The sequence below is a fragment of the Danio rerio genome, chromosome 12 (genome assembly GCF_052040795.2).
Source record: "Danio rerio strain M-AB ecotype USA chromosome 12, GRCz13ab, whole genome shotgun sequence".
Lineage (NCBI taxonomy): Eukaryota > Metazoa > Chordata > Actinopteri > Cypriniformes > Danionidae > Danio > Danio rerio.
In genome coordinates, this window is record NC_141032.1 from 9,612,018 (window position 1) to 9,631,646 (window position 19,629).

At 35.1% G+C, this 19,629-nt stretch overlaps 1 protein-coding gene across 12 annotated transcripts in view; it reads right to left on the reverse strand.

Moving 5' to 3' along the window:
* The window catches only part of exoc6 (exocyst complex component 6), a 122,652-nt gene that overhangs the window by 51,730 nt on the left and 51,293 nt on the right, over positions 1 to 19,629 (reverse strand). For all 12 annotated transcript variants that reach the window (XM_087274851.1, XM_087274849.1, XM_087274854.1 and 9 more), the window contains exons 12-15: positions 4,460 to 4,531; positions 4,209 to 4,306; positions 4,019 to 4,124; positions 1,840 to 1,949 (exon numbers count right to left, since the gene is read on the reverse strand). In XM_087274851.1, the coding sequence (XP_087130977.1) occupies positions 1,840 to 1,949; positions 4,019 to 4,124; positions 4,209 to 4,306; positions 4,460 to 4,531 (386 nt within the window). The remainder of the gene's footprint in view (positions 1 to 1,839; positions 1,950 to 4,018; positions 4,125 to 4,208; positions 4,307 to 4,459; positions 4,532 to 19,629) is intronic.

A 19,629-nucleotide genomic window follows, 5' to 3' on the forward strand; every position in this document is an offset into this window, starting at 1 on the left:
ACTCGTGAATAGGCAGTGACAAGACGCACAACCAACAGGAACCAGCCAACAGTATCTGAGGTGTTCGCTAAAATGACTAAGTACAAGTGAGTGAAAGATTGAAGCAATCCTCTGACTGCCTGGACCTGCTGTCTCAAGCTCATATGGCTGTGAGTACGTCTGTGTCTGTGTGGTTACGTGATGTGCATTTTCAGAGGTAGTGAGGACGGAGGGCTGCTCAGAAATGCTACACGCCACTGTGGATGTCAAATCGTTGTCGTTCTAAAATAATAATAAGACAGTGTAAACAGGGCCTGAGTGTGTACTTTTCGCGAGCGGATTTGCAACGGGGGCAGGCGGAGGATCGCGATGCCGGTGTTGTCTATCGGACGAATCGTACGTAATACGTACATAGCAGAGCTTGCAAAACTGTGTTTTTTTTTGTGGACAACACGAACGTTGTCAACATAACTCACTGGAAATCCAAAATGCTTACACACCGGCGACTTCATTGAAAGAGGAGAGGGTTTAAGCTCTGTCGACGGGTCTCCTGCTTCTGCAGTTTAACAAGCACTTCAACAAGCCTGTTTTTTTCCCGCTTGGCAAGCCAAGCTGACGTGACATGGGGGTGTGGCAGCATCGACGATTCTATTTTTTGATTCGATAATCAAAATTGAGCATAAATTTCGATTGATTTCGATTAAAAATCGAAATCGTGACACCCCTACAAGCTGTTAGTAAATTACTTACTAAATACTTAAGTATCAGTTAATAGTTTGTTTATGTTATTGGGACGTTATTCTAGTTGCAACTATTCTTCATTTATTAACTGTTAGTATACAAGATATAGTTGCAACTTTAGAATAACATCCCAATAACATGGTAACACTTTATAATAACTACACACTATAAATCAAAAAGCTAAAAAAGCTTTAGCAAATAGTCAATTCATTATTGGTCAAGCATTGACTCTACATTAATAGACGTTAACAAACACTTTATAAATGCGGCTAATAAAATTCTCTTTTCCTGACTTACAAACATATTTAAAATGTGCTTAATAATTGTACTATCATACTTAGTTAATGATTTATTTTTCATTACTAAATTAAGTATCGCATTATTTACAAACCAGTTGTATTTAAGAGTAGTTGAGGGTTTTTAGGATCATTCAGAATGAGTTTGTAAATGATTAATAAACTATTGAAATCAACGTTTATATGTTTTATTATTCAGGCATATATTAACGGTTACTATGTATAGTAATAAATGCTTTATTAACTCTACTTCATCTAGTTTTGTGACCTAATCTAAAGTGAGGACTATTTATGCTGTATAATCCCTTATAAATGACAAATAAAGGCTGAGTCCCAGCTGAACCAGTTGCCGTTTCTGTGTGGAGCTTACATGTTCTCCGTGTTTGCGTGGGTTTGCTCTGGGTGCTCCGGTTTCCTCCACAGTCCAAAGACATGCGGTATAAGCGAATTGGATGAATTAAATTGGCTTAAGTGGTTTTGTGTGTGACTGTGTGTGTGTGTGTATGTGTGTGTGAGAGAGAGAGAGAGAGAGAGAGAGAGAATGTATGGATGTTCCCCAGGACTGGGTTGTGGCTGGAAGGGCATCCGCTACGTAAAACATATGCTGGAATATTTGGCGATTCATTCCTCTGTGGCGACCTCTGATAAATAAGGGACTAAGGAAAATGAATGAATAAATGGATGAATAAAAGTTTCATGACAATCTCATGAACACCCCCTTCCTTACCATGATTATTCAATATTTTCATTCAATATCCACTGACCAACAATTGAGTGCTGAATGTGTCTGCTGATGTGGAGGGTGTCGATGGCATCTGCTCACCTGCGATGGAGTGACTCGGAGAACTTCAAGCTGGCATAAATAAACTCCTTCACTTGAGAGTAGATCTGAGGCACTGACTGGGACATGGGCAGCTTCTTTGGGAATTGTTGCTGTTTAATAAGGAAAGATTCAAACTAGTCAAAAAGAAATTACATATACAACTCATTTAATTTCTGTGACATATTTACATTGTTTTCATGCAGTTACGAATCAAACTTGTGAATCGCATTTGGTGAATACGCCCAGCTATTGATTATACCCAACAATATGGTGATGATGCCCAACTATTCTGTATGTAAAAACTGAAAACTACCACTACAAACTACAGTTGAAGTCACAATTATTAGCCTTTCTTTTTATTTTAATTTCCCAAAAGATTATTAACAGAGCAAAAAATGTTGCACAGTATTTCCTATAATACTTTTTCTTCTGGAGAAAGTCTTATTTGTTTTATTTCGGCTACAATGAAAGGAGTTTTAATTTAAAAACAAAAACAAATTTAAGGTCATTATTATTAGCCCCTTTAAGCAATTATTTTTTAATACCCTGACCTGCCAAATTAAAATAATTAACCTAGTTAAGCCTTTAAATGTCACTTTAAGCTGAATATTAGTATCTTGAAAAATATCTAGAAAAATTTTACTTACTGTAATCATGGCTAAGATAAAAGAAATCAGTTATTAAAAATGAGTTATTAAAACTTTTATGTTTAGAAATGTGTGGAAAAATATTATTTCCATTAAACAGATATTGGGGAGAAAATATACATAAGGCTAATAATTCAGACTTCAATTACCCTCTACTGCAGGGCGTAACCATATGGCAACATGATACTCATGTTCATTTCCCTGCCACTGTTTCTTTAAGACCAACATAATTTACTTTTTTAGTAGCTTTTAGAGTAGCCAATGATGTGCTTTGGTTAAGTCACATGACATGCTGTGTTTTTCTGTAGCACAATTTCTGACAGACTGGCGTTTATTGTGAGTAGCTGTTAAATGCAAATGTAAACGTCAATAAAAACAAAGGATCAAATTATGTAAGAGCCACAAAAAATCAGAAACATCACCTCCAGTAAGTTATGATGACATATTCACAACTGAATTTTTTTAAATTAAATTAGTTTTTTGTAAATCGATCAAATGTGTATGTTGCCAAATGGCAACACTGTGCAATAGTGGAACATGCAATATTGCAATGGGTTAGCTAGCTAGTAAAGTCAGCTGTGAACTTTTAAGTTGTAACAATATCAACGTGAAAGCTAGTAATATAATGTTGATTAGTCATGTGTTAATGGCATTTGCATTATGGTTAAAATCTAGTTTTATTGGCAATACTACTTTTGAATAGATATCAATACAGGGAACAGTGTATTAGTGAGCACCACCATGTTCTATAGCAAGTGAAAGAGGAAAAGGACAGAACTGGCTCTTCCTGCAGATGAAAGTGAGGGTGAGATGGGTTTTAGTGACCAAGAGAATGATGCAGACTGGACATTTGATAGAGACAGTTCAGGTAAGTTTGTTTAGAGGTAAATAAGACAGGCGTAGTATAGTATATAGTATAATATATATAAACATTGTTAGCTAGTAGCTACATTATTCTGATGCATCTGGATATACTAGACTTGTTATTTATTTGTTATAATATTTACATTTCCTGTATGTTGTATACATGATAATAAAATATTATGATTGTTTTCAATAATATTCTGCAAAAAGAATATAATAAATGAAAGCTGCTGGAATATGAGTTGTGGTAAAGTATGTATAAGGTGTCATTTATTAGTTCAGTGTTAAAGCTCATAGTGCTGCAACACCCATTAAATTATTTTAAAAAATAATAATAATAATTATAAGGAAAGTTTTAAATTAGAAACTTCTAAGTTAGATCAATTGTTGGACGTTGTTGCCATATGGCAGCATTTCATAAAGTACCTTAAAAAAATTTTTTTTCCTATTTTTTTTTTTAGTGAATCCATTTTAAGAAAAGAAAAACAGTCAAATATATATATATATACATATATATATATATATATATATATATATATATATATATATATATATATATATATATATATATATATATATATATATATATATATATTACAGATTTATCATAATGCGTGTGGTAGTGGGTTAAAAGTACGAATATATAAATGTATGAGAGCTTGACAAACCTTTTCGATCTCTGCATCATGGAAGGGAAAGCGACTGACCACGGCCTTATACTCCTCTTCAGTATCCACAGGAATGGGGCTGTAGTTGTCCTGCTCAAAAATATCCCTGTTTTCAGAAAGGGAGAGATATATGTCAGTCAATAGCCATATTATGAACAATTTCAAATGTTGAAGCTGAAGTTCCTCTGACCTGAACACCAAGGCCCATTTCTTGAGCAATGTTTCATTGTATTGATCTCGAACCTCAAACAACAGGTCAAAAAGTCTGTTCACAGGGAAGCCATAACCCTACAAAAACGAACAAACAAACAAAAAAACAAACAATAATATTGAGTGAGCAGAGCAAATCTATCAAATGAAAAGAAAATACAGATTTTATAATTTGACTTAATTTTGAAAGCAAGATGGACTTGATTTGATCTAAACATTACTGGACAGTACCTGTAAAGTGTCTGCAAAAATAACTATCAGGTTCTTCAGTTCTAGGACCAGGTCAGGATCGTTGCAGTAGGACTATTTGAAGAAAAAAAAAAAAGTCAGAATTAGCACATTTCTGTGATTTTTGAACATTAACATTCTATACAGTGGTCCCTCGCAATAACGCAGTTCACTTTTCATACATTTTTTTTGTGCAATTTGACATGCTTTTTTTTTTTTTTTTACAGCGTATTATGTTCTGCGTCCTGACTGGCTGTAGACCATTGTCAATCAATCTCTTCTGTGCAATGTCTCCTGTACTGTACAGAATGCGTTCAGCTTGCCAAATTTACATAAATCTTGGATCGCTTGGACTCCGAAGATGTACTGTATGTTTAAAAGTTTTCTCCCCACAATGTCAACAAAAAGTTCTGCACTGTCAAAGACATGCGGCAGAAAGCACCCAAAAGAAAAAGGAAGATGCTAACAAAAAGTTGAACTTCTGGACATGTTAACCCCAGGCGTGGTGTATGATAGAAAGTTTAAGTCGACGTCATGCTCGCTCGAATAAATGTCTACAGTAAAGCTGTACGGGTCGCTTGCATATAATTTGAGTAGCACTTCTCACAAAACAGATGCTTTATACACAAATACCTGTTTATAAATGTTTATTACTAACTTTTCTAAGAACATGATTTGATTATAACTGCAGATCAATGACAGTGCAAAATAGCCTACTGTAACGTCTGCAATTATTTTAAATAAATATATAAATGCAACATAAATGAACACATACAGTCCCTTACAGTCTACTATATATTATTAATTACAGAAAAACTACACACAGCATACATTTAGTACTTATTTGAGTTTAAAAACACATGCAATATAGCCCAGTCAGTGCAAACCTCTCATCTGTGTCTGTAATCTACACCAGCACATGTAAGCTCTGTTAGAGAGTCAGTTTGTCATTCCCAGTTTATAAAAGTCCAAAAGACGAAGATAAACATGGCAGTTTGTTCATGAATCAGGTTGCTAAAACACTTTTGATCCTGAGTTTTGTCTGGCTTCTCGCGCTTCTCCTTTTCTTTCTGAATGGATCAGATGACGGGGACACTTCAATAATCACGCACACATTATTATCATCAGCTCAAGAAGTTCGTTATATCAAATATAGACGCGATTGCGCGCTCCCGGAAGAAAACGAATACCCCTCGCACTTTTAGACGGGCTCGTAAAGCAACAACAGCACACGGCAGATTTTTTTTCTTGGCTTTGTGTCTGTTCATCAAGACGACGACAAGGTTTGTTTGAGATCGCGTCATCCATGGCTCGTCATTATATGCATATAGTATTGTTTTCATTCTGTCTAGCTCCACGAGCTTGTAAAGTATCTCTGTAACCAATCAGTGTTCAGCTGCGCGTGTAGCTCCGCCTTTTGGTAACCTTTTTCGTTTGGTAATCTTTCGAAAGGGTGCCGCAAAAGTGGTACGGTACGGTTTGGTTCAGTACGCTTTTGGACAGTGGAAACGGCCATAAAAGCGTACCAAACCGAATGACCGTAACACTCAGTGGAAATGAGCCATAAGTGACAAAATCTGTTTTCTCTATAATTAATACTTTTTAATACTTTTCTTTAACAAAGAATCAGTAAAAGCATGTTAAAACTTAGTTTTTCCAAAGCTAAACATATATAATACATATGCCACTACATCATTTATTTCCTATGTGATTAACTGTATCATGGAAGTTCAGCTGCAAGATACATTTTAGAGGGGATAATGTTTTTTGACTTTCAGTTTTCTGATATATTACCAAATATATTAAGTAGCGTACATTTTTTTCAACATTAAAAATTCTAAATGTTTCTTGAGCATTTCTTTAGATTATTTTTGTAAGACTGAAATTACACTAAAAACTCAGCTCGACATGAATAAATGATGTATTAAAACTAGGCATGGGACGATAACCGTTTTCAAGGTATACCGCAGTTTGGAAAAGTCAAGGTTTTTAAAACCGCCAAATTTTTTCTGATATTCATTCCTAGGGTATGTGTAGGATTTATTTTTTTTATTTAAGATTTTATTTATTTTATTTTACACATTTTTTGTTCAGCTTTTTAGGACAACAGTATCTCCAGCAGAAAAGTTATCCAGAGATGCCGTTTTAAATTGCAAAGAAAGACAACAGAAGTCAAAGATTCATTTGAATTATTTAGATTGACATGTTTACTACTCCAAAAAATTATAAATGTTTCTCAAAATAAAATATTTAGTGTTCAAAAGAGGAGAAAAAAATCGTTTCTTACCCAGACATTTAAAAAGAATTTATTTTAGAGCAGTAATCACAAAACCGTAAACCCGTGATATTTTTTATTCAAGCTTAACATACCTTCAGAATCTTATATCATCAGAATCTTATAACCTAATTAAAACACAGAAAACTAGAAATAAATGTTTGTTTACAGCCTGTCTGAAGCCTTATATCAAAACCATTTATAGAATACCAAAATGACTGCAGTTCAATGGTTTTAAGATGAATGAAATAAATTAAAATGACATTGTAATCCCACATAAAGCTCAATCTTATTACTGCAAAGTCTATGTTAATACTTCGATGAGAAATGTATATAAAAAAACACGTTTTTCAATTAGAGAGTACAATTCAACAAGAGAAAAAAAAAGCTTTAATTGATTCCAAAAGAGGATCCAATCTCGATTGCATCACATTTCTGTGGCCCAGATTAGTTTAGGCTCAGCATTTCCCTCTAAATGGGTAACTCACAGCCAGTCACTTATTGATCAAATACACTCAGGTCTTAATGAGTCTTTAGCTTACATTAGCATGTAAATGTGGGGGTCCGGGCCTCCCCCGTTGCTGATGGAGCAAGGGGGAGGCCTGTCGGTGAGGTTAAATAGGAGAGAGCAGTTCTTGACCCAGGCTGGGGACTGATGACTGACAGAATCAGTCAATGTCTGTGCACACAGGCCTGCCCACCCACTGGCACAGCAAAAACCCCACAGCAACTTCGGGCAGCATTTTTTTAAACAGCAGCGCTGATGATCTGAACCAATTCTTGAGGATCCATCAAATATACTTGTGGCTCTAAGAATAATTTTTAACAGGGTCCCCACACTTTCATGGGCACCAGATTCAAGGACTTTTTAAAGTGTTATTAATTTTAAATCAAGCATCTGTGTAATTCATACACCAGCATGTAGTTCCATGAAAGTCCTTAATGTACTTAGCATTTCACTTACAATAATGTTTATGCTAAAAATGTCAGAGTAATGTTCAAAAAAAGTTTAAAAAGTCATGTTTAAAGAACTTTTAAAAAATTTGTTAAATTTAATACTGGTAATATTCAAATGTGGCTCTTGAAATATTGATAATATGTGCATTATTTGTTAGTGTTATTGTACAAGATTTAAATTTAGTTGAATTTTTTACTTTTTTCATTCCGTAATAAACAATAAAGTAAAACTGTTGAAATAAATCCATAAACAAAATTTATTTCTAATTGAATTCAAGCACTTTTTTAAAAATATATGTTTGTTTTTAAGTACTTTTCAGGCCTTGATCCTTATTTCTGAAGTTAAGATACTTTTAAGTACTTTTAATAAACGTGGGAACCCTGTTTTAAACTCAAATATGCTTTACTACATCAATGGATTTTTAATGAAAACATGCTAGCATGCCAGTTTTTGGCAGGCATAATGATGATGAGTGTTTAATTAGTTAATGATTAATTACACTGTAAAACCATTGATTTGAGCCCTAACGTTGATTTGATGCAGCTCATTATAAATAAGCAGTTTGAACAAACAGCAAAACTATTTTTTTAATGTTCAGTAAGTTAAGATATGGGTTTATCCTAATGCAGAGATTGTGACGATGTCAGATTTGCTAATATGTTTCTAAATACTTTGGTATTTTTCATTTTTCAAATGAAAAATGGTCTAAACACTTCACACTTCTTTAAAAAAAATGTCTACAATCAAGTCATTTTCTTTTCTTTTAATATTCCTAATGCACTGAAACACCGTACTTTAAGCAGTCTAATATCAAGTCATTCTCTCAATAATTCAGCAATCAAAATAAATTAAACCATCTAAAAGACTATTTAAAGTCGTTAATCAATTATTTAACATTTAAAGGGTGACACCTTTGTTTAAGTACTAAATATGAATTATTAAATGCTGGCTTAGTTTATTGAGCTAAAAGTCTTATGGTTTGTTAACGGTCACAATTACTAGTTATAAGTTCTTAGAAAATTATCACAAAAAAATAAATAAATAAAATCAGTTAGAAACTTTTAATAAGTTTGTATTGAAAATGCACCAAAACATGTATGTAATCAAGTCATTATACCACTTTGCATTCAAAATACACCAAAACCCATTTAAAATCATTTTTCCATAATTTCATTTCACATGTAAGATGCACTTAAACAACAAATCAAGTGATTTCGTTTAATAATTTAAACTTCAATATGCAATGCAAATATTCAAACTCTAGCAAGTCTCTAAATCAAGTCCTTTTCCCATAGTTTCACATTTAAAATGTGCTAAACCTTTCAAACACTTTAAACAAGTCTTAAATTGACTTTCTCTTCCATGCTTTCATAGTCAAACTGAACTAAAATGACCAAAACACATGTTAGATCAGGTATTTTCCCTATTATTTCACATTTAAAATATGAAACATTTCTATGCTTCTATAAAAAAACAAAAACGCTTCCGACATGTCATATAGATGGGAATAAAACTGACTGTTTGAAAGTCTTTTTTTATATATATAAAATACATTTCTGTATGGTATTAGTGTTAAAATTAAGCAAATTTCAGTTTTGTTTTGTATGATATAGGGGTTGAACAGTTTTAAAGAGTGAAAGTCCACAAGCAAATCGGCAGATACACTATAAAAATGATAATGACTTTGTAGCATGTGAAACCGTTGTAAATTTGTACAATTTCATATTAATTCATTACTTGCTGTTGGTGAAATGTACTCGGCACACAATTTGTTTTGTGTAAAAGACACACACAAAAACATTTTGCTTTGGAGGTGTTGTGTTTAAACGAGCTATTTATCAGTAGCAATGCAAACTATCAGTATTGAGCGATACAATGAACACACAATGGCTTTTAGAGCTGCAAAATCGTTCTTTGGCTGAGCGATTTTAGAATGATCAGAACAATATTTCATATGACGCGAATAGTGTGATTTATTTGCTAAATATGTTAATATGCAAGTTGCAAATCTTTTCCTATCGGATTAGAAGCTTATCCTACTCAGTTGTGCGCATACGTTTTTTATGCTCATTTTCAAAAAGTACGCACGTCCATTAAGATTTTTTTATGTAATATTCTAAAATATACCCCCCAATATACCCCCCACTCTCCTCTAACTTAAACTCCTCGCAATAACTGCACTGTTTAACATTTGCACATTTAAAATTTGCACATTCACTGCACCACATTGAACTGTTTACTTATTGAACTGTACATACCCACTGCATATGGACATTTGTATTTATGTACACACCCACTATACATATACACTTGTAATCATGCTTATTTATCTGCATACTACTGATTATTAATAGCAACCTGAACATATATTCATATATTGTTACATATACACTTGTAATCATGTTTATCTATCCCTGTACATATATTCATATATTGTAACGTATACACTTGTAATCATGTTTATCTATCTGCACACTACTGATTATTAATAGCAACCTGCACATATATTCATATATTGTAAATCTGTTCATAGCTTATCCAACCTGTATATAATGTTCATAGTACATCCATCTGTAAATATCACTATAGTTTTCTATAACTGCACTTTATAACTTATTCCTGTATCCTGCACTTGCTGCTATTGCACTGCTGGTTAGACCTAGACTGCATTTCGTTGCATTGTACTTGTACATGTGTAATGACAATAAAGTTGAATCTAATCTAATCTAATCTAATCTAATCTAATCTAATCTAATCTAATCTAAAATGTGCATGAAATAGGTAGATAAAAACATAGCTAATGTAATTAATGTGAAAGTTTTAATGATCCAGAGTTTAGCACACATAACCTGCTGTTGTGATCACTGTATAAAAAAGTAACCCGAGTACTAAATAATGGCTTGTTACTTTAAAAATGTGTAACACACAGTGCTTAATTTGTGAATTGCGAGATTCCAGAACAGGGTTGGCAGAGGGGTGTCGCGGACAAAAGTGAAGAACGGGGCGGGGGTGTCGTGGACGTAAGAGAAGAGGGTTGGGGAGTCGCAAAAGAAAGTGAAAGTAATAGGGGACGGGAGAGGAGGGTGGTTGAGGAGGGGGATCGGTAAAATGAGGTGCCGGGTCAGATTTCAGAGGTGCCGGATTTGGATCTGGCGTGTTCCGCCACAAATTAAGCCCCGGTAACACACATACAAAAACACTCTATATTTTGATACGTTATTTCTGAAAACAAGACCATATTTTTTGCTTGTCAAGAAGGATTTTTTTATTGTTGGACTACAAAAAAGACAAAAACAACAGCATTTTTACATTTGATGCCATCAGGATCTACAATGATCTCTAGAGCCAGAGCCAGACGAGTGTCTTCCGGGTTGCTGTGCTCTGATAGTGAGGCTGCTTGTACAGGAGCTGCAGGTTTGATTTACAGCCCCTTGCACTAGTGAGACTCTCTTGTTAAACATTTAGATAGGGCGCAGTGGCCTGCCTCTCAGACGCAGGGAGTGAGTGCGTAAATCACACGCTTAAATAAGCAGTGCTACACATGCCGTCACTCCACACTTCAGGACATGATGTACTTCATTGACAAAGCATGTCAATGTCAATACACACACACAGAAACGTTATTTATAAGCCCCGGGGCAAAGTAATTATTGACAGTTGATTCGTTTATTAGGATTTAAAAGGGATAGTTCACCTAAATCTGAATATTCTGTCATTATTTACTCTCCTTTCACTTTTCTCTATCCTGTTTGATTAGCATACACAGTACGATAATCATTGAAATGCTTATTTAATGCTTAAATGACCACCTTAAAATGATTATTCATTCATTCATTTTCTGTCAGTTTAGTCCCTTTATTAATCTGGGGTCACCACAGCGGAATGAACCACGAACTTATCCAGCAAGTTTTTACGCAGCGGATGCCCTTCCAGCCGTAACCCATCTCTGGGAATAAAATGATTATCAAAAAGAAATTAATTATGGAATTAAATAAGAGACAAAAGAAAAGGTTAAGAAATAGAAAATGAGTTTTTAGAAAACAGAACAAATATAAAATATAAACGTTTAGCTACAAACTATATAAAAGTAGTTAGAGATTGTATTTCACTGCATATTTTTACGGTGTATGTGACTATTAAAATTGTCATTTGTTTCTGTTGAAGATATTCTGAAGAAAGCTGGAATCCTGTAACCATTAGCTTCCATTGTTTTTCATTAGAGTCAGTGGTTGCTGGTTTTCAGCTTTCTTCAGAATATCTACTTTAGTTTTCGATAGAAGAAAGACACTCAGAAAGGTTTGGAATCACTTGAGAGAGTAAATAGTGAGTAAATCGAAAACAATGCATTTAAATGTCAGTAGTTGGTATGTTTTATTGACTCTACTGAAATAATCTAGGGTACTATAGTACTATGAAAGCGTTGCAACTGATTCAGAGTCGCAACTCTGTTCATTAATATGTGCAGGCTGCTCACATCAAATTCAAGAAAGTGGTGTTTGCCTATAAAACAAATCACTGATGTTGCATCCCTTTACCTAATTTCATGACTTGGGAAGCTTGAGATCTCAAAGTAAATGGTCTTTTCTCTGCTGGTGAAACGACTTGCTCAATTACATAACTGGACAGACAGTTTAAATTTACTAGAACTTCTGAAGCTGCTTTGACACAATCTGTATTGTAAAAAGCAGTATATAAAAACATGAATTTAATTGAATATATTTGCTAGTTATTTTTTACTTTCAAGATCTGAGGTAAACTATTTTCTTATGCTGTTAGTATGTCAATAAATGCCATGTAAAATGCTATTCAAACTCACATTAGTAACCTTTAACATTGACGAAAATATATAATCTTCACCTGAGGTGATCATTGTCATAGTTGTTTATGCTGTTGTTTTAGCTGCGAAGTTGCAGAAATTTCCCGCATCATGAGTCGTCAGGACAAAAACTCCTTTGAGATGGAAAAGATACCCTTTATCCCTTTATTGAATAAGCTAATTCGGACTCAAAAACAGCCCCACTGTTAAATGCAGACTATGGCTTAAAGGGTCACGAAACACCAAAACACATTTTTTGAGCTGTTGACAGTCATATATGTGTCCCACACTGCTAAAAACACTATTAGGACACCTATATTTCACTAAAAAGTGTAAATTGGTTGTTTTTGCGTGTTTTCAAGCAAATTCGTACTTCCGGTTTGAAACGAATTTTTGAAGCTGCGTCACGGTCATGACATAATAGCGTTGTATTCCAGCGTGCAGACTGGGCGTCTGTGCCAGAGTCAGTCTTATTACGTCTTACAGTGTGATGCATTAATGCATGAGTAAGGCTTGGTTCAAACCAATCAGCGCGCTCTATTGTGCAACTTCATTAATATTCATTACTGTCAGAGTGTAGATGGCAGAGACGCCACGATGTGTTGGCAAAACAAGCGTGAAGTGTTGCTTTTATAGTTTGCTGCAGTGAAGTTTCTTTCTCATTTTCTCTCTGTAAGAGCTCAGAGTCACGTGTGGATTACAGTGTACGCGACGCGCGACAACAATAACTTGCGTGTCCAAGGAGGATTATTGTTTACCTGAGAGCTGTTCTCATCTGCAAACGCTGAGATCCGGATTCGCTTTAGTCTCCTCTTAATAAAGACGCGGCTCTAGTTCCTGTCTCTACAGATTTGGTAAGTGAGCGATCAGTGCTCTTTGTTTATTCAGTTCGTATTTTATTCGTATCAAACAAACTATTGCAACGAGTGTAAACAAGTTAGCAACAGTTACAACCAAACTATAACCTCGTGTTGGATTTTGTGACCGGAATAACACACGCGGCTTTCTGACGCTACCTGCCGTGTGCATCTAAGTTTCCGGGAAATGCTGAGTTTTTTTTCTCTCATTCGCCGTGCGGTATCAAACATTGCATGAAAAATACACGCTTAGAGCAGCTCCTCGAATCAAATATCACGTTTGTCGGGAGGGACATGAATGAATTCCCTGAATGAAAGAGCCAAACTGCAGTTAAAGTCCAACATTTAATAATCTGGCAAATAATTCGACTACAGATGTCCATGTAAACACAGTCACATTGTCCGCTGTGGTTGTGTGTTTTGACTCTGAAATTCAGCGCGCCCAAATAGACACTCCCACACCAAGCCTTTCTAGTTCCTCCGACACTCCCCCTAAACAGAGCTGGACACGCCCACTTTTCTGACTTGGTGTGAAAACACCCTGCTGAAACGAGGGGGTTTCATGGCCCTTTAAATTTCATACTGTGGTGCGTAAACGATGGACTACGTCCTCAGTTGTATAAATCAAACTGTCATGCAAATGTAAGGGCCACGATGATTAAAGTTATAATAACTAGCTCGCACGTGCCTCACATCTGTGCCTTGTACTGTATCAGAGTCGCACAAGTGCATTAATTCACAAACTATGCGTGTTCTCTTTATGTTAACACTTTAAAATATCCGCATAGTTGTCCAAATTAACATCCTGCGAGTGTTTTATAATGGACAAACGCCAGCACAGTAGGATCCAGCGAGACTCGGTGGTATTTCAGTGAACAGCTGTTCACTGTTTCTGTCAGCAAACTCCAAAAAGGTCCAGCTACAAACCAAACCACCTTCAGATCGATGTGTTTCAACAGATTTAGAGTGTTTTACATTTATTTTTAACGGATATGATAGTAGATCAATAGATGAACAGTAGTCAGTCTAGTGCCCTAGTGAAACCACAACCCATTTGCTCATGCTCATTTGATATAAAAATATATTTTCCCAACAACAAAATTGTGGCTAGTGAAAATGACGTGTGGCTAGTAATGTTGGCAATCTACTAACTACAAAGATTTTATTAAACAAGTGCCTACCACAAGACATTTTTGTTGGTGTAAAAAAATATAAAAGGTATCATTCTCATATTCTTGACTTAATTAGTTTCAATATAAATATAAAATTGTATACATTCATTGCAATGCGTTGTGTACCTAAGAAAAAAGGCGCACCAAGGCAAAAAGTTAGATTAGGTAGATTAATTGATAGATTGTCTGTGGTATTTTAATAACATTGCCATTACTTAAACGATTGATTAAACTAGGGATGCTAACGATTACTCAATGGTCAATTTATTAGTAAGCATGTGGACATAACACCAAGTCTAAATCTAGTAGCAAATCAAATTTATGGATATAAAATATATTTTCCCAACAACAAAATTGTGGCTTGTGAAAATGACGAGTGGTTAGTAATGTTGGAAATCTACTAGCCACAGTGGCTGGTGACAAAAAAGTTAATGTCAAGCGCTGGTTATATGTAGGGCTGCTAAAATGTGAATCACGATTTTTTTTTTGCTTAAAATCGAGATCTCGATTCTTTCTCACGATTCTTTAGATGTAAAATAAAGGTTAATATGAGTAGACTATTATTATTCTTAATTCTCAAACATATTAACACCTTGGAATTATAAGGTTCTATCTGCGTTCTGAATGATTTTGAGATATTGAGCTTCAAAAGTTTTTGCAATCCATATAGCAAACAGTATGTGTGCAACATTGTTTTTAAAGTCTTAAAATGTAAACAATAAGTTGTCATTTAATAAGAATATGTTAATAACTATATTTTGACAAAAATGTCAGATAGAACTTTATCATTCTAAAGTGATGATATGGTAAAACAACACTAATAGTATTAGGCCTATGTGTAGCTCTACTGTTGCTTAAAAGGCTAAATTTTGTAGTCATTATGGTGGACTTCAACAGACTTTTAATATGTCCTGTTTGTTAATTCACAGTAAAATGATGACATCAAAATACAGCTATTCATAATTATAAAGTTGAATTATTATGTTTAAGACATGTGCTTGTCATTTGTCATTGTCAGCACTATTAGACCATTTGTTTTCACTGGTAAAATCAGACATTTTTGCCTTATATTCAACATTATATAAACTAGAGTAGCTATACTGACACTGTAAAACATTTATTTCCATGCACAACACTGTGTTAGCTATCAAAGAAAAGAAAAAACATATCAAATGTTTGTCGTAATCATCACTGTGAAATGCTTTGTGATCATTTAAATGATGTGCGCACAGGTTTCACTTTCACTTCCCAGTGCGGCTCATGGCTGCCGTCACTTTGACAAAACACACACACATGCAAATCATTCTTTCAGCGCGGTTCTCATACGATCTCTCTGTGCAACAAACCGAACGTTATTTACAGCTTTATAACTTGTTATTTACAGCATATGCAGGTTCTGTTCGCTAAAGTAGCCGTCATTGGCGTGCTACGTGCACGCGTTCTCGTCATCAGCTCATGTGTGATTTTGCGGCCGCAAATAAATCATTACATGAGACAGAAATGACATTTCTGGGAGAATTACACTTTATAAATACAGTATGTGACACTTTTGATGCCATTTGAAGGTGTTCATGTTCCTGTGAGGACCTGTGCGGCTGCCTTTAAGCTTCTCTCCTGACCTTGAATATATAATTGGCTGAATCGTAGAAAAGCTGAATTAAGATCGAGTGTAGGGTCGAATCGAGATTGTGATCTCTTTTCATTTAATCGTGCAACCCTAGTTATATGTATATTGATTTAACCTGTTTTGTGTACTGATGTGCACCACACACAAATATACGTATTAATCTGTTCCCCATTACACAATTTGTATTTCAAATGATCATATTTATTATATAAATTATGTATCTAATGTATATATATAAATTATGTTTCTTTTCATGTGGCATTCCAAGCATCAATTCTTGTATTTAATACCTTTAAACGACTGCACAAACGTCTCCCATGAGACAAAACTATCTTTTTTTCTTGCAGGCAGCTCAGGAGCTAAGAGGGCTTTAGTCAGTGAGGTTTATTTTCAAAACAAGGCATTTGGAATGATAATTGGAAGCATTTCCTGGTGAGCCCTTTCAGTGGCGATCCATTCAATCTGATCTAATGGAGAGGTCAGTTGGGCCTAATGAGGACAGATTGCAACAATAACAGCAGATTAACTGTGAATATTCTAAACTGCTGGGGCTGAGAGTGTGTTTGGAGGGCCAGTCAGTTGTAAATCAGCGAGGGATTATGCAAATACCCTGCGGCTGGAGCTCACAGCCTGAGTCCTGCGGCCTGAACAAAGAGGTCAAGCCTGATCTCTCCCACTGCTAGCTAACTTTCAATCACAAAAAAAAAAGAGAGAGACTTCGGCCAGAGGACAGCGGAGAGAGGAGGGGTGTCAAAGCCTTGCATGAGACTCAACAGTTCATCCCCCTTGCTGTGATCGGACTTTATCAAGACTAGTGTTGTCGAAAGTCCTTCAGGCCCCGTTTACACTAATGCACTTTAGTTTGAAAACGCATAAGTTTTGCTACGGTTACGCCATCCGTCCACACGACGCCGGAGTTTTCAAACGCCGAAAACGGAGCGTTTTGGAAAAGCTGGACAGGCCGTTTTCATTCTAAAACGCTGCTGCTCCGTCTCAGTGTGGATGAGGGAAAACGGAGACATCTGAAAACGGAGGCGTGGCTGCTGATTGGGGCTTTTGTTTTATTGCGTATCCTTCCATTATTCGTCAAGCCCCTATCACATGACTATAACACATGGCTTTAGTGCTACCGTAAGACAGCAGACCAGCCTTCACTGTAAACAACAACATGGACACAGAAATGGGAGCGTTGTTTGCACTATTGTTTGTTTTAGGCGCCATTGTGCAGCTATTTATTTCTTACGTTTAGTAACAACTCAACCTCGTCGTCTGTCCACAAAAATACCTCTCGCAAATGATTGTCATTATGGGGTATTGTGAGTAATATTTTGAGATAATAAATAAATTTAATCTATTTTGGAATAAGACTGTAACATAAAAAAAAAATTGGAAAAAGTGAAGCACTATGAATAAATTTGCACTGTAGGTCTTTAAGGCTGTTTGACAGGATTTGACCAGCATTTACACTATAAAAACAACATGACAGAACTTATTTTTGACTACCTATGAAAGAGGCCAAAAGTGGAAAAAGTCTATATACATTACACTCTGCTTACACCTGTTTACCGCCATCTACTTGTGAATGAATCGATAAAAAAATATATATATATTGATACTAGGAGTAAATAGGGCTTTATTGTTCTGCTTTATTCGTTATAACGACTATAAACTTGTGTTTATAATCCATAAATGAATTAGATTTTTTTTTACAATTAATTAATTCTATTAAAAAAACTAAACAGAGAGTTAGCAAAAATGCATTAACACCATAGACTGTAAAATATTTGGACGTAGTATCTGTGACGTCACCCATAGGTTTCTAAAAAGCGCAAAAGAAGCCACAAGTAGGCGCGGCCAACCGTCGCCATTTTGTTTGCGCATCATCACACCCACGGCGGGATACCAAACAAGGGCAAAGAGGCGGAGAGTGAGCGGAGCTACAGACACCTGCTGACAGTTTGCTTGGACCTGGTTCAGACACACTTTACTTTGGGAGAACGCTTAATACTTCATCACCTGTGACTCGTTTGTATTCTGACCACTTGTGCTTGGTTGTATATCAATAAAGTGTTTAGACTTTTAAAAACACTGCTGTAATACATTGAGCCACTAAACATTGTTCTTATGACGTTTTTCAACAGGAGGAAAACGCAAATTACTTCCAAACACTTCAGATATAGTCTGTGTTAGTTAATGTAAGGCTATTGATGAAATCCAGCATAACACTGTATGACAACACTTCAGATGACTGTTCTAGAGCCTACAGCTAATCAATCCGTCAGATTCTGGAGTGCATTACAGCTCTAAATATAAATAAAAACGATAAATGATCTTAAATAAAACAAATACATGTATAGAGATGGTATATAAGTATATAACTTTACTCACATGTGAAACGGAGGCCACGTGAATGGTTTGTGAGCACAATAACGTGCACTTAGCATGACATTCCATCAAATAAGTGTAGGAAACAAGTCCAAAAGGCAGTTGACTGTGTAAAGCCACATAAAACAACACAGAAATACGATAAATATGTCGATTTCAGTGGCTAAAATGCAGGATTCAGCTGAGGTGACGTGACGGCGACCAACGAGACCTAGCTGTCACTCAAGTGGCCACGCCCTTAATTATGCAAACTTAATATAACTTAATATAAAGGAAACGGATGAGTTCTAAAAAAATTTACCCCCCTTACAGTTGTAATGAAGGGTAATATTAGCTGTATTAACCAAAATCTTTTTTGTACCAGGCTGTAAACACATTTTTTTTCTGCTGTAAAGTTGGCCATTCTAACAGTGGGCTCAATTAAAATTTGCTCTGTTTTGGAGCCAGGAGCGGCCAGGACTAGCGGAATTTCGGATGAATTGCAGTTTTAGTTACTTCCGTATTGGCTTCCTGAGAGAGAGCGGGAGGTTGCCGCTTGATTAACACATGCAATTAACTTAAATTCCTTAACACACTGAAACAACAAGACACGATAAATAAATATAATGAATATTCATTACTCAACAAGGCTCAAACCTATTTTTTCCTGAAATGTAAATAAATTGATGATGCGACCAGATTTCCTTAATCTACAAAATTTCTACTAATTAATTATATGAATTATTTGGATTCTTAATATGTAAATCATGTGACTATTCCAGAGTATTACAGATTTTTTTTTTTTTTTTTTGAAATATTTCCTAAATAATGTTTAACAGAGCAAGGAAATTTTCAGAGTATGTCTGATAATAGTTTTTTCTTCTGGAGAAAGCCTAATTTGTTTTATTTTGGCTAAAATATACAAGTTTTTAATAAAAAGAAAATACATTTTAAGGTCAAAATTATTAGCCCCTTTAAGCTATATATTTTTTTAATAGTCTACAGAACAAATCATTGTTAGATAAACACTTGACTAATTACCCTAACCTGCCTTGTTAAAATAATTAACCTAGTTAAGCCTTTAAATGTCACTTTAAATGCGTA